Source organism: Athene cunicularia (assembly GCF_003259725.1).
Source record: "Athene cunicularia isolate RWA chromosome 3 unlocalized genomic scaffold, athCun1 chr3_part1, whole genome shotgun sequence".
In the NCBI taxonomy this organism is placed as follows: domain Eukaryota; kingdom Metazoa; phylum Chordata; class Aves; order Strigiformes; family Strigidae; genus Athene; species Athene cunicularia.
The window spans coordinates 1,836,369-1,862,166 of NW_020799097.1; the positions used below are offsets into that span (position 1 = coordinate 1,836,369).

General features: G+C 40.0%; 1 protein-coding gene across 1 annotated transcript in view; it reads left to right on the top strand.

Annotated features, from left to right (window-relative positions):
* The window catches only part of FZD3 (frizzled class receptor 3), a 55,556-nt gene that overhangs the window by 18,026 nt on the left and 11,732 nt on the right, over positions 1–25,798 (top strand). Inside the window, exons 2-3 of the mRNA XM_026845737.1 lie at positions 7,756–7,952; positions 9,534–10,551. Of these exons, the coding sequence (XP_026701538.1) occupies positions 7,756–7,952; positions 9,534–10,551 (1,215 nt within the window). The remainder of the gene's footprint in view (positions 1–7,755; positions 7,953–9,533; positions 10,552–25,798) is intronic.

A 25,798-nucleotide genomic window follows, 5' to 3' on the forward strand; every position in this document is an offset into this window, starting at 1 on the left:
TTGAGAAATCAAAGTAAATTTTCTTCAACAGAAGTATTCAAGGTTGCTTTCATTGTATTTTAGAAATCCAACTTGTCTAATTTTATTCTGCAGGGTATTCATGTTGTTTATTACATGGCAGACACTCATTCTATATGTTGATGGCAGTAGAAATGAAAAGGTGAAGCGAATCTGATCGGTGATGGTTAATCTTGGCTACGTCCTGTTTTTTCCCTCATGTTTCCAATTTTTAGAAATTCCCTTTTTATGAGCTCTGAAGAACTTGCTGTGGCTATCGACTCCACTGTGTGCTCTCAAGTTAGTGTCACATCTTCTAACAAATATTCATACCGATTGCTTTTCCTCCTCCAACTCAGCAAGATACATTTTTGAGCACTGTACCAACAGTGATTTGTTGATACTCTTCACTCCTGTTATTCTTCAAGGAGACAGACCTCCCTTGAGTTGGCAGCAATAGTCCATGAGTCCATGACACACAGATCAGTCTGCAGTGGCAGAGCTGAGGGAAAGAAAAGGTTGTTGTCAATAACACTCTGCTTCTCGTAACCTTTTTTTTGTCTCCCACAGGGATAGCGGCACTGGAGCATTTTTTAGGCAGGCATCAAAGCAGTGATCACTCTCAGTTTGTACTTGGAAGGTTGTCTTTGCAACTGCAGGAGATAGAAATGTGTCATTTAAATGAAAAACATTATTTTGTCTAGACTTACAGCTCCTGCCCAATAGTCTCTTGCTTGTCCAGGCAAGTGAGCTTTATAGTGTCTTAACTTAATAGTATCTAAAATATGGTCCAGAGAACTATATATTTATTTCTCTGTGATGCTTTGGAATTCTCCCAAGCCCATCACAGCAGGCATATGGAGAGGAAGGAGGAAGTCCAAGCAGCCTCAGCTGTCTTATAAAAACTATCACTTCTTGCAAATGGAAATTGTTACCAGGACCACCCATCTGCATTCATCGGTTCCTAAAACATAAAGATCACTTTTAGGAAAAGTGCAAATTGACAGATGGATGCCATCTTTTCAGTGTCTTCCAAACGAACTTGAGAATTTAAATTGAAGCCGGAGACCTCTTTAAAGAACAAGAGCAGATGGCTTTGCTTTTTAGTCATATAGACAGAGATTAATGGCATTTGCTGTCTTTTAACTACTTTCATCTTTATCCTTTTTTTTTTTTTTTTTCTGCACTGGAGAAATTAACCTCAGCTGTCTGTTTACAGACCAGAAAGCTTAGGGTGGTTTGCATGACTGCTGCCCTTTCATGGGGAAGGCAGGTAAAATAATTGGTCTTAGGTTTTGAAGTGAATAACAGGGTGATTGTCTGGTTTTAAAGTGAATAATGGGGTGATTGTTTGGTTCAACCTATAGCTTGAGAAAAAATATCATTTAAAACCATATAATTACTTGACTTTTTTTTTTGTTGTTGTTGGAATGACTTAATAGCTATTTAAATGTGGACATACTAAGGTAAAACAATCTGAAATTTTTTACTTTTCAGTCCCTAAGGTAGTACAGTGCCAATCGAATCCTCACTGAAACTATAGTTTTTCCAGCTAACATCAAATTATGAGACCTGGGATATCAGAAAACAGTGGGTTTATGTGGTTTATAAGGTTTCGTGCAGATAATGTGAGAATAGTTTTTCCCCATGCTGAAGAGGAAAGCTTAATAGGCGGCCAGAATTGTGACCCCATTTGCCTTTTCATACCTACATCACTGTGCAAAGCTAAAAATAATTGCAAAGAAAGAAAAAGTATACCTAAGTTTCCCCAGACAAGGAAGTTAATGGTGAGGTAAGCTTTGAATATCCATTATGCTAAATATTCTACACTGAATTTGGCTTGGCACTGTGCATTAAAAGCAGGCTTGGGCAAATTAACTTTTGGAAAACAGAATAAAGTGTGTGTGCAATAAAGCTGTACTTCCATGGTCACGTTAAGTTGGGCAAGTGAGAAAAGAAATGGACTTACTCTTACACACCTGACCATGTGTTTCTGGCCCTTTCTGCAACCATGACTTATGTGGCACTATCTAGTTCAAGGCCAAACTGAGTGGAGGAAAGGTAGTTTTCTGTTAGATCCAGCTATGTTTTTTTGAAGAATTTAGTGCCTCATATCCCTGCTCTTTGCAAATCCCCAACTCTGCTGTGCTCATGTGAGCACTCCCTAATCTTCTTTAGGAAACCCCAGTTCTGTTAAGGCAGGCCTCTCAATTTGCTCAGTTTGAAGCCGTTTAAGTGCTACAGCAGTTGTTCAGCTCAGGATATTAACTTACAACAAGTATTTTCGGGTTATGTTTGTGTACCAGTGTGACTGTGGGCTACAGGCTCCAGCAAACCTAGCAGGATTCAGAGCATGCAGGGCAGAGCCATTGGAGAACAAATTTCTAGTGCCTCAAGAAAAGCACTTCTGCCTGTAACAGTCTCTAGAGAACATTCACACCAACTGTCAGAGCTGAGAGAGCAGTTCCATCAGAGAAGACGTGGAGTTATCAAAAGCGGGAGGCAGTAACGTGTTTAGTCTAACTAGCAGTTGTCTGAAGAGTTAAATCTACCTGCTGCTTCTGCCATTCTCCTTGGGAGGTAGCCTGGAAAGCATTATTGCCCAGGCACTTTCAGACACAGTTCAAGATTTTTTTCCTAATGAATAACAAGCTAAATTCAAACATAGGGCAACACAGGACAGAAAGAGAGGATCATGTGGCTGGCCTGAGACAGGATACGCCCTGAGGCAGTTCTTCCACCAGAGAATTGCAACAGTAATTGATAGTCATAGCATCACTCTTTTCCCATGAGCCTGAGGGAAGAAAACTTCCCTCCTGCTGCCTATGAGTTTATGAGAACGCCTCCTGTTTAGTTTTCTGTTAAAAGAAAGGAATATATAAACAAACACAATAGTGAAAGATCACCAAAATAATTTCGTTTAAATCTTTCAGGAATGTCAGTTCCCAAATAACAGCCAGCTAAAGGACTACCACTGTGTAAAATAAAACGTTGAATTTGGTCCGTTATCTCTCAGTGATAAGAGAAGTCTGAAACTGTAACACAGTTCCATCGTGTGTTTATAGTTATTGATCTTGCTTTGTAACCAAAAGTGAGTATTTGTTAAAAAAATTATTTGGAGGGGAAAATCTGCACTTATAATTCAGGCTCTCCTTTGTCTTTCATCCCCTCCTAAAAAACAAACAAACAAACAAACAAACAACCAAAAAACCCACACAAAAAACAAGGAAACCCCAAAAGAAAACGAAAGGCAAGCAGGAAATTTCTACTCCCAGTTAGAGCATGGACATTAAAATATTTTCAGCAGGTAGGAATTGTAGGGAGGGAAGGAGCTGGAGCCACACTGCTGAGAATTAGGAAATTTCTTCAAGCAACTTTGCTACCAGCAAAGAAAATTCTGGGGAAGAGGGAAAGAAGAGATGGGTAAGGTTGTACTGCAAGTTGGACTGATCTGAGGAGAGCAGTGACAGGGGATTGTGGCAGGTTATTTGCCACACAACACCTGCATGGCAAAGCAAAGGAGGGATGAGTGTTCTGACTCAGCCTGAAAAAAGTCAAGTTCCTAATGCTGCTGTTATCACTGGGATTGAAGGAATTTGCAGGGTCACAAAGATTGTCCTCAGAGGTGGGAATACCAGTGGCTGTACAGCTGTAGATATATTATACAGTTATGTGATCTGGCATATTTTAAATACTTAAGTACCTTCAGGGCTGAAGAAGTGTTTATCTCTTAAACATTTATCTCTTCCCTTTCTTGGATTTCAATAATTTGAATTATTGAAATCAGTTCGGCTATCATGTCTTCTCTTGTCCTCGTCCTCTTCGTTTTCCCTCGGTCTGCTGAGTCGTTCCACAGGCCTTCTTCAAAAGCACGCCCCACTTACACAGAGAGCCTTTTGTTAGGCACTGGTGGAGTAGGGCTAAATGTCATAACTTGCACTGCGTCCTTGGGCAAGAAGATAAAAAAAGCCTTTTAATCTCCCTGGCTTTATTTTTTATAGTAAACAACATAATCAGTAAGTGGAAGTGACTTTTCCTCTTAGGAGCTGCATGGGGTAAGATAATTTTAGAGATAGGGTGCTTACAGACTGAGCTGCTCACAGGCACAACTGCTGCTGTTACTGCTTGAAAGCAAGTCAGTCTCTTTTTCTGCATTACAAGGAGTGTCTGTAGGGTTTTTTTCTTCTTCTGTTGTCTAGCTTAGCCTCTTCATTTTAAAATTAATTGCTTTGATATAATTCATAAGAGAGTTTTTGTCTGCCTGCAGTTGCTATTTTGAGAGACAGAACGGTGTGAGAGAGGCTTGGAGTTGCTGGGAAACAGAACAGCCAGCACTAAGGGAACAGTCCTATTAAATTACTCCTACTTAAGTGTATTTCTTCAGCATTTTTGGGGTTGAGCATATCTGTACCGTGCTTTGAGGAGTATGCCCCAAACCAGACGTGTGTTCTGCAGCTCTGAAGAACCCCAAGTGCAGCGACTGTGCCCTCTGCCAGACTTGGTCAGGGAAGATTCAGTTACACTGATGTTACTTCAGATGTTTCAGTGTCTTCAACCCAGCCTCCAGCTGCCGTGCCAGAAGGGAGTGGGTCTCTGCACAGACCCTGCATCCTATCTGTCAGGCCCATGTGGATGTCCTGGAAAATAAGTGGCATCTTAAATAGCAGGAGAAGCCGGTGTTCAGGCAGCTGTCTCACATCTTGCGTGTTTGAGCACCCTGTAACTCAGCCCTCGGGCTGCTGAAGGGGACAGCCAGGGCACGGCTGCTCTTGCTGAGAGTGCTCTTTCAGACCCTGGAGCCACTGCCGAGGAGCACCATCTGCATCCCCATTTTTGGATGGTTCCTGTCTCGGTTCCAATATCCCCTCGGACACCATTGCCCAGTGTCCTTTGGAGCTGGCTGAAAGCTGTTACAGCAGCCACCTGTCTGCAGTAGGATCAACAGGATACAAGAAAATGCTGGTACCTTTCTGTTCCCTTGAACTTGCTTTACTACTTTTCCCTTTCTTTGCAACAGCCACGGTCCAGAGCTCTGGTTGCACCATTTTTTTTCTGTGCACACCTTGAAATAGTCTGGGGTCTTCCATTTAGGCACAGCTTTCTGCAAATCTGCCAAAACCAAACAGATCTTTTAATGAAGATGAAGCAGCAGGAAAATACACATTTCTGAAACAACTTTTCTTAATGGAAGGTGTATCAGAGGAGAGTAGCAGAGCATTTGTCAGGAGAACTTGAACTTTAGGTAGGGGTACATGCAAAATGGCAGCGGCAGGAGGCAAGACTTGGGGGAGTGGGAGGCATTAAGCCAATAGCTCTTTTTCATAAAGATATAACTTCATTTTCTTACTTTCAAGATTGTTTGAAAAGAAGGAAATTTAAACACGTCTCAAAACAGAAGTGGCATTTTCATTTTCCATCAAATAAAGGAATACGATTATCTTAAGCTTTTTCAGTCAGGTCAAGTGTCATAACTACCCAGAATCAATTTCTTGGATCCTCATCAAACAATAGCTTTAACTGTGCGATAGACAATAACTACTTAAAAATAAAACCGTATATGCATCTGAAGTAAATGTCCAGCCAAACAGAAAGTATTCCCCGAGTAACAATGAGCTTGTAAATGCAAATACTTTCCAACTGTTGCTTCCTTTTTTCCTTGTCAACAGCTCTGAAGGCTTATACTGCTCTTCATATGAGCTGTTGCCAAGTTGCATGGCTCTGCTGTCATGTGACCACCTTTTTAAAAATGCATAGCACTGAAAATTTAATCAGCTTGGTAAATAATAATAATGTTTTTTTAAAAAAAAAAATCAGTAAAATCACAGCGTGGTTGTGTCTTGTATTCCAAAAATTAACCTTCTGCAGAGCAAAGAAGGGATGTAGGAAGAACTGGAAGAGTAAGGAGGCGATAAGGAAGAACTAAAATGTGAAACTTTTCCTCATATTTTCTAGGGATTGTCATTTATATTGCCACAGAAGATGACCTATTTTTTGTTGTTGGGTTTGTTCTTTTTTACAGTTTGGAAAAAGAAAATGTTGAATTGGTTTAAAATACTTCCCAGAAAATTGCTGTTTGAAAATGTAATCTTTCTACAGCCTACTCTTCAGCTTCAGCTATAAGATTTAGTGTTTTTTAGAGAGAGAGAGAGAGAGAGAGAGCAGGCTCATTTGTGCTTCTGCTATTGCACCACAAATTCAGGAGATTAGACTTCTTGCTCTATAATCCTGCCAGACTGTGGAGAAGAGCAAACTCTGGTATTGAGATAATGGACTTTTTATAAAAATCTGTCTAGAGCAGAGCTCATGTTAGCATTGCCATTGACCAAGCAACTGTCACCTTTTCCCTTCAAGCTATAATTTGAAATATAAGTCAAAGAAAGAAGTGGCTTACTGAAATATCACTGCTGTTTCTCTAGTTTGGAGAATTCAACATTTGTATGCTGTTTTGTTTTATTCTAGAAGTGTGAATGCTAATGTATTTCAATACTCGGTAGTTCCACTCTTCAGAGAATATAATTGATCTTATATCAATATCTGAAGATATGGTGAGGCTTTGTGTAGTGGAAGTTGCCACAAAAACTCAGAATAAGATACTGATCCACTCCTGGAGAGTTTTAAAGACAGGCCATAACAAGCAAGAGCAAAACGAACCCATGCTGGATAGTAAGAAGATAACATGGATTATCAGTGTGCACCAGTTTTTATTAAGACATAAATCCCTGTCCTACTTTTTTTCCTCCTTTTTCATCCTCAGAAATACTTAAGAACAGCTATATATTGGCTAACTGTGATAGATTTTCTCTCAGTGTTTCCAAGGAGTGTTGCTATCACCGTTACTTAAACCTGTTATAAAGCAACACAGTAACACAAGACACCGGTTATTTTTTCTGACTCATTTTGTTCAGGCTTTGATTTCACAGAGCTTTCTGATGGTTAGTCAAGAAATGAGATACTTAATGTGACTTCACTGTGATTGCAGCCCTCATCTGGAAGCTAGAAAGTTCTATGTACCAGAATTTATGTAACAATGCTAGCATGCACATTGGGACTGTTTTCTGTCTACAAATGTACTCTGATGATAGAACAGAGATTTTGACAGATGGGTTCTCTTCAGTTGGAGAAGATGCTGTGAGAAGAACGTGATGGAAAATGTCCTGTGTTTGCATTTTGTAGGAAGATAGGAAGAACACTGCCCTGCTGAAGAAATTCAAGAAATAGATTATTTACAATTATTTTGTCATGATCCGTAAATAATATTTGAAAGATTACAGTATGCTATATTTCTCTACAGTCAAGGAGTTTCACATTATCTAACATTCCTCTGATTGTAATCTCATCAATCAAATGCAAGTTTTCACATTATCCTACTAAATAAGCAGTGAGCAATTCATGTGTCGGCCAGTTACACAGGCACTAAAAGGAATCAAGTTTATATGACTGTTATTGGAGAGTGTGAAGCTAACCCTGAATCCTCAGAGGTGTTTAGCTGTCTAATTCCCACTGATTTTAATGCAAATCAAGTACATAAATGTCCCTTGTGAATCGTTGTCCTCAGGATTCTTGATTGCCTGCCTTCCTAAAATACATAAGTGCTGTGTTGTGATGATCATTTATTCCAACAGCCAAAGTTCAGCAAAAGAAGCTCGTGGTTATGGCTGTGAAAGCCCTAACACCTCATGAGGCAAATGATAGCTTCACGCGGGAGCATTCTGCAAAACTGCTGTTTGTAGCTATTGAATTCTCCTTTTTCTTTTCCAGCCGTTTCATCCGATGGTGAATTTGGAATGCTCCAGAGATTTTCGGCCATTTCTGTGTGCCCTCTATGCTCCCGTGTGCATGGAGTACGGCCGTGTCACTCTCCCTTGTCGCAGACTCTGTCAAAGAGCGTACAGCGAGTGCTCCAAACTCATGGAGATGTTTGGGGTCGCTTGGCCTGAGGATATGGAATGCACCAGGTGAGCAAATCTGGTTTGTTTGTTGTTTTTTTTTTTCAGAGTCCCAGGATAAAATTTTAGTATGACCTAGGATGTTTTGTGATCTGAAACGGACGTTTTGAATGTGTTCCATTACAAGTGCCCTTATTTTCCCTTCCATTTGTGTAACAGCCTGCTTCCTGGGGTGGAAACTTGAGTTCATATTTCTATCATCTGCCCAAGAGATAGTTGAAACTTTTCTGTGGGCAATTATTGTAAACTGCACATGCATGTTCTTAAATGGATGGATATACCCATCTATTTTTCTTCTTGTCATTTATGCTGACCTGGTTTTGTCTGCTATACCAAGGTTTAATAGGTGATAGTGCTATAAATTTCTCTGAGAGTTTGGCAAAATTACATACGCTAGAGATTAATAGTCTCTTTTTCTGAAGGGGGAGCTGGCTGGTTTTGATGAGTATATAAAATCTCAAAGCTCTGCTTTCAGAGCATCTACCTCTTGTTGAGCTTGTGTGCAAACAGATGTTTTCAGCTTTACATTACAGCAGTAACTTTATAGAAAAGTATTTGATGACGTTCCAATCTGTTTGAAACAGAACATACATGAAATTGAAAACAGTATCTTGATGCTTTATTTTTTTTTTTTTGTAAGTGACTCCAGCAGCTAATAAAATACAGGAGCACAAAGAACAAGAAATAGTCTTTTAAAGTTGGATTGGAGAGAATGAAAGGCAATTAAAACTTCTTTTAGCAAAAGAGTAAGTCAGAGGAATGCTTCTAGGTCCTGATAGTCTGGAGCAAAGATGGCTCTAACTCCATACTGTGAACAGATGCCTGGGCCCTTTAGGTCCTCTCATCGCCTCAGTAAGGCCCAGGTAGTGAAATTTCAAAACCAGAGCTAAAACTACTGAAACTTTGCTGGTGCTGTGTTAGTGCCATTGTGCCAGAACATGGACTATGGTAGAGGAACAGGCGTACTTGGCTTCTGCTGTGCTGCTGAGGCGATAACATCTAGCAGAGGGAGGAACGGGACAGCTCTGCGTGGAATCCCTCCAGTCTCTCCTTCAAAACGTCAGACTGTACCTCCAGCAGTCCTTAGCCTCCAGTCACAGCTTTACTTAATTACAGAAATACCTTCATTATCATTTCAATTTATTAATGCTAGTAGCAGCACTAGGTTGGATTTTTGGTCTAACTAGCTCGCCGTCCTATCTGATAGCAGCTAGCACAGTTGCTTAGGGAAAGCTTTTATAATGTTCTATAAAACCATGCTTCCTTGGGCACATAGTCTCAGTTTAAATTTATAGACTTCCTGAGATGGATTTTGTATCCTCACCTTTATGATTAAAGCCCCAGTGGGTCCATTTATTTCTCTGTTTTATTTTTAAACCTATTTTATAGCTTCAACATCCACTGCATTCTGGGACAATGAGTTCTAGAGTTGTTAGACATAGTACAGTATTTCACAGATTACCCATTATTTGAATTGTCCTTGTTTTCCCTCCAGTTATTGTGTCTAAAGTCGGACATATAAATAAGGTTACTAGTCTTTTCAAAGTATGCATGTATTTCTTGTAAATAATTCTTTTCTTACTTTTTTAGATTCCCAGATTGCGATGAGCCATATCCTCGTCTCGTTGACCTCAATCTGGCTGGGGAGCCCACAGAAGAGGCCCCAATGGCAGTACAGAGGGATTATGGTTTTTGGTGTCCTCGGGAGTTGAAAATAGACCCTGATCTGGGTTACTCTTTCCTGAGGGTACGGGACTGTTCCCCTCCTTGCCCAAATATGTACTTTCGGCGTGAAGAGCTCTCCTTTGCTCGCTACTTCATCGGCGTGATCTCCATCGTCTGCCTTTCTGCTACCTTGTTTACTTTTTTAACTTTTCTGATCGATGTCACAAGATTTCGCTATCCAGAAAGACCGATAATCTTTTATGCTGTCTGTTACATGATGGTGTCACTAATTTTCTTCATCGGCTTTCTGCTTGAAGACCGAGTAGCGTGTAACGCATCCAGCCCTGCCCAGTACAAGGCTTCCACAGTGACACAGGGCTCTCACAACAAAGCTTGCACCATGCTTTTCATGGTGCTCTATTTCTTTACCATGGCTGGCAGTGTTTGGTGGGTCATTCTTACCATCACGTGGTTCTTGGCGGCTGTGCCAAAATGGGGCAGTGAAGCAATTGAGAAGAAAGCCTTGCTCTTCCACGCCAGTGCCTGGGGCATTCCGGGAACTCTAACCATCATCCTCTTAGCAATGAATAAAATTGAAGGTGACAATATTAGCGGCGTATGTTTTGTTGGCCTCTATGATGTGGATGCATTGAGATACTTTGTACTTGCACCTCTCTGCCTGTATGTTGTGGTTGGAGTTTCCCTTCTGCTAGCTGGCATTATCTCTCTCAATCGGGTTCGCATTGAAATCCCGTTAGAAAAAGAGAACCAGGACAAACTAGTGAAGTTCATGATCCGGATTGGCGTGTTCAGTGTTCTGTACCTCGTGCCACTGTTGGTTGTAATTGGATGCTATTTCTATGAGCAGGCTTATCGAGGTGTGTGGGAGACGACGTGGATTCAAGAACGCTGCAGAGAATATCACATCCCGTGTCCCTATCAGGTGAGGAAACTGGTATGGCATATTCAGGAGTGCAGAAAATGGATCATGAGGGGATATGATAAGACTTACTTGTCATCCCTAAGTGAAAGTGCTGCTATTCCTACAAGGGCAGGTTCTTGCCACACTCAAATTATTTGCATAATGCATCAGGCCTTCTGGAAGATTAGGCATTACTGGAAAATTTGGAGGCTGCATCAGCTGCTTGGTGGGGTTTTTTTATGGAGTTTCTGGGCTGTGTGAGACCCAAACAGGATATAAAGATGCTATTTTAAACCAGCTTCAAGAACAGGACTTAATGAGTTTATTTTTGGTCATTAGAGATGTGTTATGAGTTTTGTGCTGAAGGAATTTTGGCATTTAAACTGAGTTGTCATCAGCCTGATGACTGCTTTTTCTAGGTTTTGTTGTTCATCTCTAACAGTTTTGTCACTTTGATTAGCCTAAAGGTTTTGTGCTCGTTTTAGAGCGGTCTATGCATGTGTCAGAAACATCTATATAAAAACTTACTTGAAGTGTCTTCTGAAGAAAACCAGAGCTCACTGCTCATCAGTTTTGGTTTTTTTCAAGAAAATGACACTTCCTTGCTCGATTTGTTTAACTGAGTTATCTCAGGAACAGAAGCCTCTGAGAGCACTAGATATCAAACTATCCGCTGTTTACTTCAGTAGTGTGCTGGTGCAGTTGCAAAGGAAGTATTTAAGTATTAATTACTTGAAGCCTACTTTCCTTTTTGAGCCAAAGGAGCAAGTTCTTTTTGGAATAATATTACATAGCTATTTCCTGCAACTTCTTTGAAAGCAATTTTATCTCAAGAAGCTGTACAGCAAGCATCTATTATATAGCTGCGTGCACAGGGGTGTAAAAAGAAAATGAGTATTTTGGCTCTAAAGCAGTTAAAACACCAGCTGGATCATCAAAACTCACATTTTAATGCAATAAAATATCACTTAAAGGTTTGGCTTAGTCTATATAGCTTGATACGAATCCTTTTATTGCCTTTTAACCCTTTTTATTGTTTTCTCTGTTAGATTTTATTAGGGTGTGACTCTTCCCTCCCATCCAATGTGTGAGGATTTTTATGGCAGGAAATATCTGTCAGTGGGTGTGTTCAGTTTTATTTGCTTGATTGAGTCTTCGTTGCTGCAGGTTTTAATATGTTAAACTGATGATGCTTCGAAACAGAGAAAAAGAGGGACATGCAGTTTTCTCTCAGTGAATTTCAAATATCCACCATATGCCAGTCTAGAATTTGTATAAGAACTGATAAAATTTAAAGGATAGTGCTTTCTCAGAATGTTGAACAAAAACTATTTTAAACCTTGAAACTTCCAATGTCTAAGGGCTAAAATCCTGGCTAGTGGAACAACGACAACATGTAGTAAAATGCTACTCAAATCTCTAGAAAACCGTTAGCATAATGGCTCAGCAGGGCTCAAAAGAACAATAATGGTTTCATTCACATCAAATTGGGTTGAAGGACCCTCAGACACTAGAGAGTATTAGAAGGGTTTTTCTTCTAACCCATCCATTTTTTTTTTCTTAAACTAAACATGCTTCCCTAATTAAAATATCCAGACTTATAATTGAAACAGATTTCCAAAGCTGTGGGGAAAAATAATTTTATCCTTAGATCATGCTAGTAAAATATATTATTAAATTAGGGGGAAATTTAAAGCTTTGTGGAGACTATCACTCACTTTCAGAGCAAGACCATATTTTTTCTAAGCCTTTATGTCATTTAGCTTCACTTCAAATATTTGAATATCAGTTTCTGCGATTAGACAGTCCTAAATTGAGAGCTGCAGTTGATTGCCCAGTGGACATAGGTTTTCTGTGCAAAACTTACACGGAGTTGTGGCAGTTGGAATTTGCATAGGCACACTTTTTCCAACACCAGCAAATCTGAGGTTAAAAATTCATTAGTCCGTTCAACCGTTACATCATCTTTGCCATCAGAAGATGATGGCACAGTAACTCATTCTGGAAAATTGCCAATGGGGGAGCTGGAGCATGCAGCTGCTCCAGGCATGCCTCCCCCCTGTGTGACTGCTTCCTGCAGGAGATCCTTTGCTGCAGATTCTCCTGGCTGCTGCTAAACAAATGAAAATTAGACATCATGTTTCTTGGACTGCCTGAAGGGTTAAATACTCCCAAAATGGAGAAAGCAACAAGATACCTTTATGCTTCAGTCTTAATTCTGGCTACCTGCATGTTCCCTGGGTTGACCTGGCTATGTATTATGATGGGCTTTTTGTCAGATCTGGGAGGCATCTGTTGCTTTCCCTGTAAAATAAAAACTTTTTTTTGTCACAAAGACAGGAAATCAAAATCCCAGTATTCCCTCTCTTTGAGGAGTAGGTGCAGAGCAAAAAGCGTTCATGTTACCTTACCTTGTCCTCAGCATCCTCAGTGTCCTTGGTTTCTGGAAGAGACTAGGAAAGAAGGGAAGGGTTTGTACAAGCTGGCAACAGCTCTCTCCCCGTGAGCACATCCCAATCCTCAGTTTTCTTTAGCATCATGGGCTGCTGCAGTTCAGGCAGGAGCTTGAATCTGTTGCCCGGGCAGCAACAGCAGCTGAAACAAGCACCAGTCACCCTCTTGTACCATGGCTGTGAGGGCTCGGGTGTGCTCCGAGATGAGCTGTCAAAAGTTGGGTCGAGTGAATATTGTTTCCTTGAGTGTCCTTTAGTAAGGAAAAAACAGCTACTAAGTTGAGAGGTGAGGTTTATTTAGAGTATATACGTATCTGATTTAAGAAATTAAATTGCACTTTCCCCTCCGTACAGGAATCAACATGAACAGGCCACTCAGGGAGTTGGGTTTTGTATCAACCTGGACAAATCTCTTACTTAAAAATATCAAAGTTGCTCTGTTAGAGCATCCTTCTTTCATTATGAATAATGGCAGATTGACTAAGGTGTTACCACAAGTAATTATTTTTATTGTTTCTGATTCTAGGACTATTTGCAGTAATTGCAGTGATGTAATCTTTCCAGTCAGTATTACTTCTCTCTGAAATATCTATTCACAGTGGCCTAAAATTGTCTTAACCCATCCACCTCTATTTTTACCGAGATTGGGACATTTTTCTTTTTTCTGGAGGGGGGGACAGTGCCTTTGTAATCTACTTTCAGGACAGGAATATTCAAATGAAGAGCTGAATTTTATGTTTATCCCACTTTTCGCTCATTGCTTTAAAAAAGGAGTTCATGCTTGGCCTCAAAAGATGGATTGTTTTTGAGCGAGAGGAGTTCATGCGGCAGAAAATGAAATTAATTTTCACTAGCTATAGAACCTGGTACCCCCATCATAGATGTAGCTTTTTATCTGAGCTGTGTGCGTTACATGTTCTTCAGATCAGACTTTTATCTCATATATAATCTTTTCTATGACAGTATAGTGCAATTTTACATCAAGGTAAAATGCAGAAATAAAAGGAACAAAGCAGGGAAGTGTGACACAATCCAGTCATAAAATAATCACATCCCATCATCTCTTTTGTTATGGCTGAAAATACATGCTTTGCTGCTCCTCCTCCTGCTTCTGTCTGTAACAGTGGTGGTTCTACCCATATGATATCACCGTTCAGAGGGCAGAGCCTTGAAACAGAATTGGATTTTTATAACGTTGGGCTCAAGGAGGGACATTGGGGGAAATAAGCTTCTGCGTGCCCCTATTGCTGTTCAGTGTGGCCATCATTATCATCATCATCATCTCTCTAATAATTTTGCAATTCTTAACAAGTTCTTGGTACTGGTTTGGCTTTTTAGCCAGCAGTCCTGACCCAGTGGTTAGCTTTCAAAGCTTGTCCCTTTCTTTCACATCCCACTCAAACGAGGGAGGAACAGGACGTGGCACTTTCCTCTCTTGCTTTGCAATTTCTACCTTGTATGTTGATGGAGCACGTCATGCTGTGGGAACTAATTGCCATGAAGTGGTGGACTGGGATAAAATTTTGGCCAGTCACTTTACAGAAGCACAGAATCTCTCAGGTTGAAGGGACTTCTGGAAATCATCTAGTCCAACCCCCTGCTCAAGCAGGGTCATCCAAGGACCATGTTCAGTCAGGTTTTGGATTCCTGTGGTCATAAAAGCTGTGAGTTCCTTTCTATCGGACATCTAACTGCAGATATAGCCGACATAAGCTAAAAAGTAGGGTAAAAAGGGAAAAAAATAAAGTTTGAGGTATGTTTAGCTGCTGTTACATATTCTTGTCCTCCAGGCACCACAGTATTTTGTTCTTTACGAGGAGAGCGTCAGAGTTTTGTTCCTCTTGGAAATTACAAAGACAGTCAAACTGGGACACAGCGACTTGCCCCAGTCTATAAAAATATGTCTCAAAACTGGAATGAATTTGGCTACAAAGTGAAATAAATACTCAGCTAAGTCTGTCTCCCAAGCTGGTTGTGATGTACTTTTCTCTTATGAAGGGTAGTTCAAATGGTCAGTACAGCTCTTCTAGCCCAGAGAAAAGAAAGGAAAGGGTTGCATCAAGCCAGATACATTCAAAGGTGGAAGAAAGTGATAACTGTCATCTTCCCAGGATAAGGGAACGTGTCTGCTTCCTTGGGATGGCAGGGTATGGTGTTAAAAGCTTTTACATCCTTTTTCAGTCCCATAATTAGACTGTGTAAGGTAGTTTAGGCCTGGAGAGGTTTACTGGGCTGAACCACAAAATCAGTTTTTCTGCAAAGTAATGAAGGTCCTGAGCTAAGATTCATTTCACTTAAATCCAAGAGTAAATACTCTGCAGTTTTCACAAATGTTCCAGGGCTAGGCTAGGCACTGTGCTGATGGGAGAGCCATCTAATTTAGATATTGAAGAGAAAAAAAAAAAAAAAGAAAAATAAATTATTTCAAAGACATTTGCTACCCTAGTGGGAGTCCTTGAGAAATGAAACTAAGCCATATGAATTATCTTTGCTTGTGATCTGATGATTTCCCTACTCATGTGGCTACACCAGATTGAAAGACCTTAGTGCTGACTTGCCACAAGTGAAGGTGGTGCTCCCGGCTTATCTTTCTGATGTTATTTAGAGGAATGGAAGCAGATGTGGAGAGCACATTTGATTTACTGTTGGTGGGGAAGACCTGAGGTGAGTTTAGAGTTTTTAAAGCAAAGATCAGAAGGAAAATAGAGAAGAGGTGAGTTTAGAACAAATTGCAAACTCTGATTTTGTATTGGAAACTCTTTATTTTTCATGAGGAACTCGGTTTTGTGCTGGATGCTGAATATCCATCCTGTCTTGCTCAGTCGTGGTTGTAATGTACTCGAGGTAGATTCCTAAGCCCCAAACCAGAAGTAAAAATAGTGGTCATTGAAATGTATAGATCCAGCTATGGAATCTGTTCACAGCTGACTTAACCAACGTATGGCACTGTGCCTGTGCACTGTCTTCTTCACTATATCATCTATTTTTTTAGCTTTGGGCTTGACCTCATATAAATGATTGGAATTTCAGAGAGAAATGGGCATTTTTATAGTGATTCATTGCACATTCATATGAATCGTAGCCCGACTTAATTTATTACCTGTTTGAACCTTGTCACATTTGCTCTTATTGGATATCTTTCTGTTAGGATTTTTGCTACATAATTCTGGGGAAATTTTTTGGGAAGGGGTAGGAGAGGTTGGGGTTGGTTTGTTGGTTTTTTTTTCAATCTGTCCCCTTAAAAAGAAAACAGAGTATGCCTCAACACCTTTTAAACACACTTTCTCAATCCTGACAAATCTTGGGTTGAGTAGCAGTCATTCCAGAAAGCAAGCTTGGCAGCATGGTTTTGGCTCATTTTTGAAGCAAGGACATAAATAAGCACCTAAGACTGCAGTGCTTGGAAGAACATAGGCTTGTGTTTGGGAGTCCCGTGGACAGATAATTTTGTTTTGCTGAGCATCATACAAACATGCTTCAGTTATTGCTGGAGAAGACTTTTTCTGCAAGAACAATGAGCACAACACAACTGGTTTTGCAAATATAATTTTAACCAAGATCTTGAAGCAGTTAGTATGCTTATCGCTTTAAAACTCTTTTCCTTCCGATCTTTGCTTTTAAAAAAATTACAACTCCCTTGTTATTTTTAAGGAGTTAATTCTTAAGAGCGATGCTGTAAGATGATGTAATACAGAATATAATTTCTATCGGCAACAAAAATAGACAATCAATCCAGCCAATTGTTTTTCCTCTCCTCTCTACCTATTTCACTCCAAGACGAGGCCTCAGTCTTGCTGTGTAATGATGTCAGATGGGTTTTTACTGACGATGGGAGTCCTCACCCACTCACTTCTGTTCATTGCTGGTGTCGGATAGAGAAGAGAGGATTAATTGTGGTCGCCTAAGATACCAACGGCATAAATGGAAAGAATGTTTTGTTGATAGTACCTCTTGGCTGTCAGTGGCAGTTATATGTATCTAGTACAGGCACAAAGGAAAACAAAGTACAAGCTTGCTAATATATAGTTCTGTTAATATTGAAATTATACCACAACACAGATTATTTTAATGAATTATTTGATAACTACCATTGGAGAAACGGATTTTAATATTAGGATTAATCTCTGTCACCTGCTGATAATTTTGGCTTAAAAATTTGTCACTTTTCTTGCTTCCCATTTTCACAAATGTACTCCTTGATCTAATCACAGTTAATTTGTTTTACTGTAAGTTTTCAAGATCATTTTAGATGTCTCAAAATTAACACAGTTGCGATAAAAATCTCTTCCTTTCAGACTGGTTTGCATCACTAGCAACTCTAAATTGCCCTGTTTGTTTTGCATCCTTTTTAAAGGTTGCCCACGTAACAGGGGCAGGGGTAATATTTTCAAGTGTGTTTCGTTCCCACTCAGCATGGCTTTGTCCTTCCTTTATGCCTGGTGCCCTGAACAAACACCACAGGAACTTTATTGAAAGCAGAGACTACGTGTAGCCGTCCTGCAGAACTGCTTCAACACAAGGAAGCTTTCTTATGAACAGGTGCCAACTGAAAAGCGACTACGGTGGTAAAGTAATGGTAGGCAGAGAGCCAAGAGTATGGGAGTGTTTAGTCATTTGCTCTGCTGAATATTGTATCTCATAGTGCCTACTTTTAAATGAAATTAGGCAGAAGCAGACACTGAGACAAGCTGCTCTAAGTTCTAGCTCAGGTGTTGCAGATACATCTCTTCATTTCTCCCCCTCCCGCCAAAAAAAAAGAGAATAAAACCAAAGAAAAATGCCTTAATTTATGAATTGTATTTGTATTCAGTTTTTACAGTCCTGCCCTCCCCCCAATTCTTGATAGACATTTGAATTGACTGTAGAGATTTTAAATTTTGTGATGGCAAAGTCGACTCACATGTGCTTCAGAAATGCCCATGTAGCAGACTCTCTTTTCCCCTGGCTGCCTTGCGGGTGAAGTGTAGCCCCTGTTGACACAGGCTTTATTTTCATCCACAAGTGCTTTAGAACAATTGCACATGTGGACCAAAGAGAAGAAAAGAGGGGGCTTGCAAAGACCTTGCCAAAAACAGTGGCAAGAAGTAACTGTTGTGAACATAGAGTCTGCGTTTTTGGGGTGCTGGTTAAGTTGGGATGGAGTTTCCTCAATTTTATTAGCTGCAATACATGACATGTTCCAGTTTTTACCATTTTCTCCACTGATCAGGGGGTGTTGCCACTATCTTTTTAAATACAAAATGTCTCAGCTGTTTTACCATCTGTGTTACAGTGGGTCTTCAGAAGCATGGGGGGGAAAGCACTAAGCTGGATACAGAAAAGAGGCTTTGTTAAGAAACGTCTTAGCGCTGTTTCAGCGTGGCACAGGCATAAAGAGAATACACTTAGAGTTGTCTATAAATCTAGATTTCTCCTCCCTCTTTTTCATTAGTTATTGTTTAGAATTCCTCTTAGAAGAGGTAATGGATTTGCTTAAATCTGCCCTAAGGAATTGCTTCTTGTTGAATGTAATTATTCTGTCCTAAAAAAAAAAAAAGAGGTTGAGATAAAAACGTGTTTTCCATACTGCTGTTTACTCAGAAGACACTGAGCAAATCTGAGTTAGGCTTCTTTCAAAACCAAAAGTAATGTCAGTTCAGAACAACACCATTAATCACAGTATGATGCCGTTTCCTAGCAGGGATTCAGTTAATTTCTCCTGGTTTAGATGCTTAGGAAAAAGAATATATTCAAGGAAAAGAATATACTCAAGTTAATTTCTCAGAATTTTCCGTTTCAGCATTAGTAATATCTGAAATCCTACATAGGATGCAATGTTCTCTTATCTCCCCTTGGCATGTATGCCATTTCCAGTCAATTAACATATTGAGTGAAAGCAATCATCTCCTGCACATGACTCCTTTCTGGCTGTTTTTTTTTTTTTAATTGGATTGACTGAGCTAGAGACAAAAGGAAATGTTGATTTCTCAACCATTATCTTCAGACAGGTTGATTTGTACTTGTACACAAGTATGACTCCTGAAGGTCATCTTTGTATTTTTATTTTTTTTTGCCTCTTTTTATTCAATATTTTGCCGAGGGTGACTTGCCAAAGGAGGTCAGATCTTGCTGGGTTTGAGTTCCCAGTTTCATTCCATTCTCTTTTTAAGAAGCATGCTTTCTATATCTACAACAGCCTTTAATTCTGATCATTAAGGAAGCTCTCTTTTTTCACTGACTCTTTTAATTTCTATTAAAATGGCAACAAAAACCAAGTTAGGAGGTCCGATTTCTCTGGTTCTGAAGCACCAGTCACTCTTAACTTTCAGAATTGTATGTTGCAGTACGTGTGTTAGGAAACCAGTCACCTAAAAAAGATTGAATTTTTAATAAATTAAAGGAAATTGCCAATAATTTGCATTTGAAAACTATGAATAGCAACGCATTCATTAATGATTAAGAGTCTTTCTGAGGGTTTCAGAGCTGGTGGACAGGCATGTCAAAACAGCTGTAGACCAGCTTGCAAAGAGAAAACCTTTAATGGGGTGTTCACTGCAGATCTCTGCCAAAATCCCAGCGAATGCTGAACCTCGATGTTTGTAAGTCCCAATGATCTGCACCCGAGAGAATTGCAGTAAGAGGGTTTTTGGTGTGCTCTCTTTTAGCGTTCCTTGGCTATCAAATGACTTGTCCTGTCAGCACAGAAACACAAGGTACAATGAATTCCACACATACAGCACTTCTGTGCACTTATTCCTAGTGATTCTAGAGTATCGTTATTATTTTCAACAAATTTTTAAAACTTAAGTCCCAGAAGGGTACTTACATTTCAATGTCACTAGTCTCAAGACTAAACAGGTCTGACAGTTACACTGCTGACAATAGCTTTTCTTCTGAAAGCTCTGGCTTTTCAGGAAATCGTGATTGCAGTCACCGTATCTATAATGCCACCGGGCATAACACGAGCAACCGACTCCCCCTGTGAGTGTTCTGGGAGGTTTGCTTAGTGGAGTAACATAAATTAGTTCAGAATGCAGTCTGCAAATACACAAATACAGAAAGATCTTTAGTCTCTCCATTAAAATAATTAGACCTGAAATCAGTATTATGAAGACTATACTTAAAAATAGCAGATCTATTCTAATGATGGAATGTAATGAGATATATGAAGTAAGTTCACCTATTCACATATTCTGTACATGCCTTGATCTTGGTAAACATCTGCTTAGCTTCGACGTGGCTGGGATATACAGCATGAAAATCTAACAAATACTTACACATTTCAAGTTTAATTTTTCTCTTGCATTATTCATCTGAACAAACAGTGCTCCCCAGCATCATGCCTCTATTAATTCCTTTTTCTGAGCAGAGAATTATTCTGTTTCCTAGAAAAGTAAATGCAGAAAGAGTACAGTCTCTCTGAGTGAGCTGGGCCCACTCAAGAATGGGATGCAGCTTCAAAATTCAACTGAGGACCATAAAAATACTTCTTTCTTTTTGTATAACTAAGAATCTTTTCATACAAAAAAAAAGACTGTATCTAAAGATCCTGGGTTTTTCTCATGTTTTCTATTAACACTTTATATTCTTAGTAATACAGATGTTTTTACTTGTGTTTTGTTTATGAATTTTTCCTTTTTAATAGTGTTTCTGAAGTCATTATATATAATCTTTAATGCTGAATTATGTTTAAATATCTGTTATGCTCAAAAAAACTGAGACCAGTGCCTTTTTCTCATTTTCACCATGAAAGCATCAAAGTATGAACGCAAAACTGATTAGCGCTAACCTAAATTGATGACTATCAAAACTGATAAGCAATATCAAAACAGATGAGCTGTGTCATCTTCCAGGATGTCAAACGTTCACAGAGCAGAATTATAATGCTGTGACTAGACTGTGTTACTCCTCGTGTTTGAAGTTTGGGACTTGTCTTTCTACGAATGCTTTATCGTTTAGGTTTAACAGCTCAACTTTAATATGTGAAAATACATCTCTAGTCCTGAAGCAGTTCTTTCAGAGAGAGCTAAGAGGAGTTTTAAGTACAAATAGGGCATTAACAACTCTTGTTATTATATTTGAATCTACTCTTGTATTTATTTGAGAATAGCTGAGGGTGGAAGGGACCAGTGGGGATCATCTAGTCAAGCCCCTGGGGTCACCTAGAGCAGGTGGCTCAGCCAGCTCCAGCACAATTTTGAATATCTCCATGGACGGAGACGCCACAACCTCTCTTGGCAACTTGTGCCACCGTTCAATTCTCCTTACAGTAATATTCAGTATTACACTGTAAAATTTACTCAATTGATGTAATAACCCTGACACCAAATTATTTTTCAACGATTCTATTGAACTGATTTTTTTAAAGGCAAATAGTGTAAATGATCATTAATATTATTCCGTTCACTCTATAACCTGGCAAAGAAGGCCTTTAGACTAATGAACATAGTATTTCTGTCTGTGGAGAATAAGAAATATTTTATAAATACCATGTTTGCTAAAATACTTCTTTGTTTCTTCTCCCCTAAGTTCTGTACTTTAGCTTTAAGCTATGGTTTGGCTAATATTTGCATCTTTACAAAATTATACTAATCTGTTTCTTATGACTTCATCTCCAGCAGTTTCGCAGTGTGGTAATTACTCCTTCCAACCCCTTTTTGGAACAAATATAATCTCATGTGCAACTAGGGTTTTTTTCTATATGGCATTAAGTGACTGACTGCATTGTGTTGGATCAAAAAAGACTGTAAGAAGAAAACAAAATAAATGAAAAGTCATGAAAGGGTGCCAGGAATAAGGTTCTGTTAGAGCTTGTCTTTGGGGGAGGAGGGTGCAAGAGTGTACGTAGCCTTGCAAAAGAAGAGTAAGAAGGGATGCGGTTGCAGGTTAAGAAATCCATAAAGGACATTAAAAAAAAGACTTGTTAAAGCCAAATGGCAGTGCTGGCAGAATGGTAACGTGGCCACGAATAAACTTCAGTTGGAAATTAGAGAATTACATGATGAATTGACCGGGGGGGGGGGGCTCAGGATTTCAGGGTAAAGCTGAATAGCTGAATAGGCTTGTGTGCCATTGCTGGCTGCAGGAGTGGAGGACTTGACTTGATAACCAAGGATGTTTCTTTTGTTCTGTGCTCTTAATGCCAAGTGTTTTCCTTCAAGTAGTGGGAGTTTATTAATGGGGATATATTCCAAGCCTGGGTCATAGTAAGCTTGCTAAATTTTGTCTTGTGAGAACTGAACAAATTCAAGAAAGGATATCTACTGACAAAATAAATATTAAGGCTGCAAATATTTTAGTCCATTTTTAGCATCAGGGTTGACAGAAATCAGATTTTCTGATGCATTAGGTGTGTTTTTCTCCTGAGGTATTTTGATTCCCAATGAAGTGCTAATATCTGAAGAAAAAAAGCTGCTTTTTTTTTTTTTCTGAGTGGCAACAAGAAGCTGCCAACCTCTCTGGCCAGGGGATGAATCTGCCAAATGCAGCCTGCTGCAGCGACCTCTCAGTATCCCTAATTTGACAGATTTGCCAGTAATTCAGGTAGGCATCTTTTTTTCATCGCTTAATCTCTGTGAAAGATAGGTATATCAAACAGTGGTTGTCGGAGCCAGTCAAGAAGCATTTGCTGATAAAACTTTTGTTTCAGCTGTAAGTTTACTGACCCATTTTAGCCCGTGCCAACCACAATCCCTATTTGCACAAAGACAGAATGCTCCAGTGACTCCATCTGGTTCCACGACAGGGGTAAGGACATATTTGGTGAGCATTAGAATGTAAGTAAGAGCAATCATTGTAGATCAGGTTTGTTTCATCCGGGTCTGTAAAAGAAAAAGGAGTTTATGGGTCCTTGGACCTGTTATGCCAGACAGCTCCAGCTCATCCAAAAAAGGGTACTTGGGAGAGGGTCCAAAGTGAGGAATATGTTCAAGAATGTGACATGATTCTTCTATTCCAGCAACAAGAGGAAAGATAAGCTGTGCTGGGGAAAACAACTGTGTGGCGGGTGGGGACTTGTTTGCTTTTTTCTCTCTGCAGAGGACACCCCACTTCAGCATGTCCGCAGGAAAAGGAAAGAGAGGTCCAAGTCTCTCTTGTGTAGTCCTCTCAAGTAGCCTTGTTTTTCCCATGCTTAAAGCCTGGTGTAAGAGACTTGTGATACCATTTCCTCATAATGCTAAAAGACAAGGCAGGTGCTTGGGCAGTCTCTCTAAGTTGCAAACCATGGCTAGCACTTAAAAAATTAGTTGCCGTGATTGAATGCTGCCTTCCATTTCAAGGTAAAGCCACAAAGTCCCAGACAACCCGAGAGCTTCACTGAGATTCAGCTTTCCCTTGAGAAACAGGGCGTTCTCCCAGAAGTAATCTCCTGAAGCTGCAGAATCAACCTGCCCCAAGATTGTTGTGAGATACCTGTAGGATGCTCACCCAAGCTGCATCCCTATCCCATGAACGCAAGAGCAGTTAACATCAGACTTCTTGCTGGTCACTGGTTACTGACACCGTGACTAACGGCAGGGCCTGAAGGGCAAAAGCGTTGGAGTTGAGTTATTAGGCTCTAGTTGTGAGTCACGACCTTTTTAGTTGTCCTCTGGGATCCCTTTTCAAGAAGGAGATAGATGAGGAAAAACCTGCAGCGTCACCTTGTGAGAGGCCACTCTCTGCTGTGTTTTTCTTTATTCCGGCCATTTTTCCATTAGGCTTCAGCGTGTTCCCCTTGCACAAGACAGACAGGGATGACTTCTGGTGAAAACCAGTGCAGTTCTATGAACCGCTGGTTTCTTTCCCATATATTTCTTCCCCATAACATGCCAGAGAAACTCAAGAGGAATTCTTCTAAAATACAGTTAATTTCATTTTAGATGTTCTGTAGAGGCAGTTTTTATAAGGATGTATTTTTCAGGTACTTACACAGATTAAATTCTTGGAAAAAAACGAATTGCAGATGAGTTCAGCATGGTGAGATGGATCTGTAGTGCCAGCACTTAACTTCTGGGATGAGTAAGTTTCCTCTAGAATGGCCTGTATCCCATTGTAATGGTAATTTAATAAGTTTTTATTGCAGTGTCATTTATTTATTTTTAGGTTGGGTTATGTTTCGAAGCTGTCTGTTACTAGCCCAAGTCTTGCACAGGCTGATCACTTGGCTTTAATTTCCACTCTGAACATATAGCAACTCAGTAGTTATTAAGTAAGTCTGGAGAATAGTTAGTAATGATTCTTCATAATTGTTTTAACAACAATTTAATTGTTTTAATGTGAGCCAATGGGCAAAGTTAATGCGTAGTGCTTTCATGCTCCTGCAGGAGAGGAGAGTGCAACTGAGAGCAAGAAACAAAGAGCATCCGTGTTCTTGTGTGATAGCAGAGAGCTGTGCCTTCAGAAATCCTGCGCTCTGAAAGATTGCATTTATTCTGCTTGGAATAGCCTGGATGTGGCTCACGGGCCGTGTGGCTTTTGGTATTTTGAGCCAGAAAAGTTTTCTTTTGTTTCTTTTGGATGAAGTCTCCTGGTGCTGTTGAGACTGTTCTGCACAGACTTCATGCTGAAGCTTCTGGAGTATGTATTGGCTTTGTCATTAGCTCTTAAATGAGAGTTAAATCAGGTTAGCCAATTAACCTTTTTTTCAGGTGCTTTTACTTTTTCAATTCTTCAGCCTAGTAGCCAGAATGGTGGCGTGGATTTGCTTGTTGGATGAGAGTAAAACAAGCAAGTTACAAGTTTTTAATAATGTGGAAAAATTATTTTATTTTCCAGTGACAAATGCTACTACATTTTACTGGGAGACGAGCAGTGTGAGTGTAATATTCTAAGTCTCAAAGCGATGACAGTGATGGGAATGGTTATGAACGTGAGACTGTTGGATCAGATTCCCTTTGGTCTTTCCCCCACTTCTCCCATTTTCAACAAAAGGATGGGTTAATTTGAATTTCATTGCTTTTTATCCTTAGGGAAATATCAAATGATCAGCATTATTGTGGAACCATGCCCCAAAGGAGGGGGACAGGTGTTGTGTTTGTGCTTTCACTTCACATATGCAGCAAGCTCATTAATTTGCGATTTCATACATTTTAGTGGGAAGAGGCCACTGGTCTCTGTCACTGAAAAGCAACCGTGATTGATTGTTTGGGGGCAGAAGGGGAAAATATTCAGAAATTAGTTATATAAGCATCTTAAATTAACAGTGTGCCTACTAAGAAGCGTTGTTTTTCCCTGGAGAAATGCTGAAATTGATGTTTTTAACCTTCTTTCCGAACACCTGCCACTCTGTGTTTCAGTAGGGAAACAATTCATCCAAACAAATGTCTTTTTGGATTCAGTAAGGAAAGTACATTTCTGTTTGATGATCTGCACCGAGCCAGCTGCCACGCCAACCCAGTAGACAGGAGGAAAATAATGGGTTACAGAAATCTCGCTATCTCATATGCAATCTTTGTATCTGACAGAACTTGTTTGTTGGTCTTCGCTTGGTGAAACATCGGTGCCCGCGCTGCTTGCAAGACGTGTCTGAACAGACTAGAGCGGAGCGTAGAGCACACAACCCAAACCCCCTGCCTCTACATCTCGTTGCCTATTTTCTCTTGCTAGCTGAATCCTTCTGAAGGCCTAGAGCTGCACAAATCCAGTTTGGGGACTTAGACCCGTGCAATCTCGTGTTCACATGGGTGTCTGTGTGAAGCCCGTGGAGGCTTTCCAATCACATCCTCATCTGGGGCTGCCTTTGCTGCTCAGCAGACAAGGACCGGGCTGTCGCTCAGGCACGACGCTCACTGATTCGCTCCGGGTTTGCTAAATCCCCAAGTTCTCATGTTGCTAGAGTACATGAGCCCCTCTCG